This window comes from Entamoeba invadens (genome assembly GCF_000330505.1).
Source record: "Entamoeba invadens IP1 unplaced genomic scaffold scaff_1105074725099, whole genome shotgun sequence".
Taxonomy (NCBI): Eukaryota; Evosea; order Mastigamoebida; family Endamoebidae; genus Entamoeba; species Entamoeba invadens.
In genome coordinates this window covers 1-1,692 of record NW_004191622.1, presented here as the reverse complement: position 1 = coordinate 1,692, position 1,692 = coordinate 1, and the positions used below count along the sequence as shown (strand labels likewise).

The 1,692-nt window shown below is 26.6% G+C and overlaps 1 protein-coding gene across 1 annotated transcript; it reads left to right on the top strand.

The window, feature by feature from the left end:
• Positions 1-572: 572 nt before the first annotated feature.
• On the top strand, positions 573-1,508 carry EIN_466660 (hypothetical protein; the record flags this gene model as incomplete). The annotated part of the gene is made up of 1 exon (XM_004182950.1): positions 573-1,508. A coding segment is annotated over one exon (936 nt), but the record flags the coding sequence as incomplete, so codon positions are not given.
• Between the last annotated feature and the right edge of the window lie 184 nt (positions 1,509-1,692).

The following is a 1,692-nucleotide window of genomic DNA, read 5'->3' as shown; positions in this document are numbered from 1 at the left end:
AAATAATCCTAAATTATCACAGCATTTATTGTTGCATATCAATCTATTTTATTAATTTATAATTCTGGTTACAATAAAATGTTTATTCCATTTCTAAAACAAGCTTGTTTTCAATATGAAATACCAAAAAATACAAAAATAAATTACCTTTGAATATGTTTAATTAATACAAAATTATTCATTAAACAAATTTGAATTCGTTTAAATTATAAAATATCAAGACAAGTAATTTCTTGTAGACAACATTTTAAATTTGTTGTACAAACAATTTAAAAGTTGTTTTTGTTGTGGTTATTACAAAAACTATAATAACTTTAAAGTATTTGTCGAAAAAAATATTAAAAATAAAATAAAAATATGTTATGTTAACATTTTTTAACTTCAAAAACCCCCAATATAAATTTAATTTAAAAAATAATAAAAATTAATATTTTTAATTAAATATTTAATTAAAAAATTTAATGTGAAACTTTAAAAACTGCAATATCTTGATAAGTAATAATTTTGAAGTTATTTCGTTGACAATACAAATTTGTTATATTTGAAAGTGAAAATACAATCTAAAACATTCAATGTTTTCATTTATTTTATTTGCTTTTATTCTGGGTTCTACTAAGGCGGATTTATGTTATCAAACAGATATCGTCAACAAATGTGTAAAAGATGGGACAACTCCTTGTTCAAATGAAGTGATTATCGAATCAACAGCTCCAAATAAAATATGCGAAAATGGGTTTAAACACAATCAGCAAATAACCAGTATAAAATATCAAGGAACCGACAAATTAACCATCAAAGCGTCTGCATTTGAAGGCGCTACAAAATTGATTTCTGTATCTGCAACAGGAGGAATTGAAGATTTAGAAATATCAGCATTTAAAGAATGCACTTCTTTGACAACAATAGATTTGAGTCAAGTTATTATTATACCAGCAAGTTGTTTTGAAGGATGTACTTCACTTAAAAATGTTAAATCTATGGAAAATGTTCAATATTTTAACAACTTCGCTTTTTTCGATAGTGGTTTGGATACTTTGTCTTTTGGAAATAATGTTAAAAAGATTGGTAATTATGTGTTTAAAAACACCAAACTGGAAAGTGTTAGTCTTCCAGTGAATAATCCATCTGAAGGGTTTGGTACAAATGTTTTTGAAAATTGTGCAAAGTTAACAACTGTAGATTTCGGAGGAGTTACCATACTACCTGAATACACATTCAGTGGTTGTGTTGAGCTCACAACATTAACTAATATTGAAAAAGTGACTCACTTCAAAGAAAAATGTTTTTACTCTTCAAGAATTTCTGAAATAACTTTTGGTTCAATTGTGTCCGAATTTGGTTCAAATGCATTCTCCTTGACACAATTATCTTCAGTGACTTTGCCAAATCAAATTGAGTCTTTTGGAATTGGAGTGTTTGAAATGTGTATATCATTAACAGAAGTAAAGATCAATATGAACTTAAACATCCCAAATAGAACATTTTATGGTGACTCAAAATTAGAAAAAGTTGATGGTTTTGATAAAATTACATCTTTTGGTTCTGAGTCGTTTAGAAATGTCGGGTTGAAAGAAATTACATTCGGAAATGCAGTGACAAAATTAGCTGGAAATGCTTTTGTTCAAACAAAACTTGAAAAAATCACTTTTGGTAATGTACAAATAGATGAATTTGAACCTGGAGCTTCCAAGA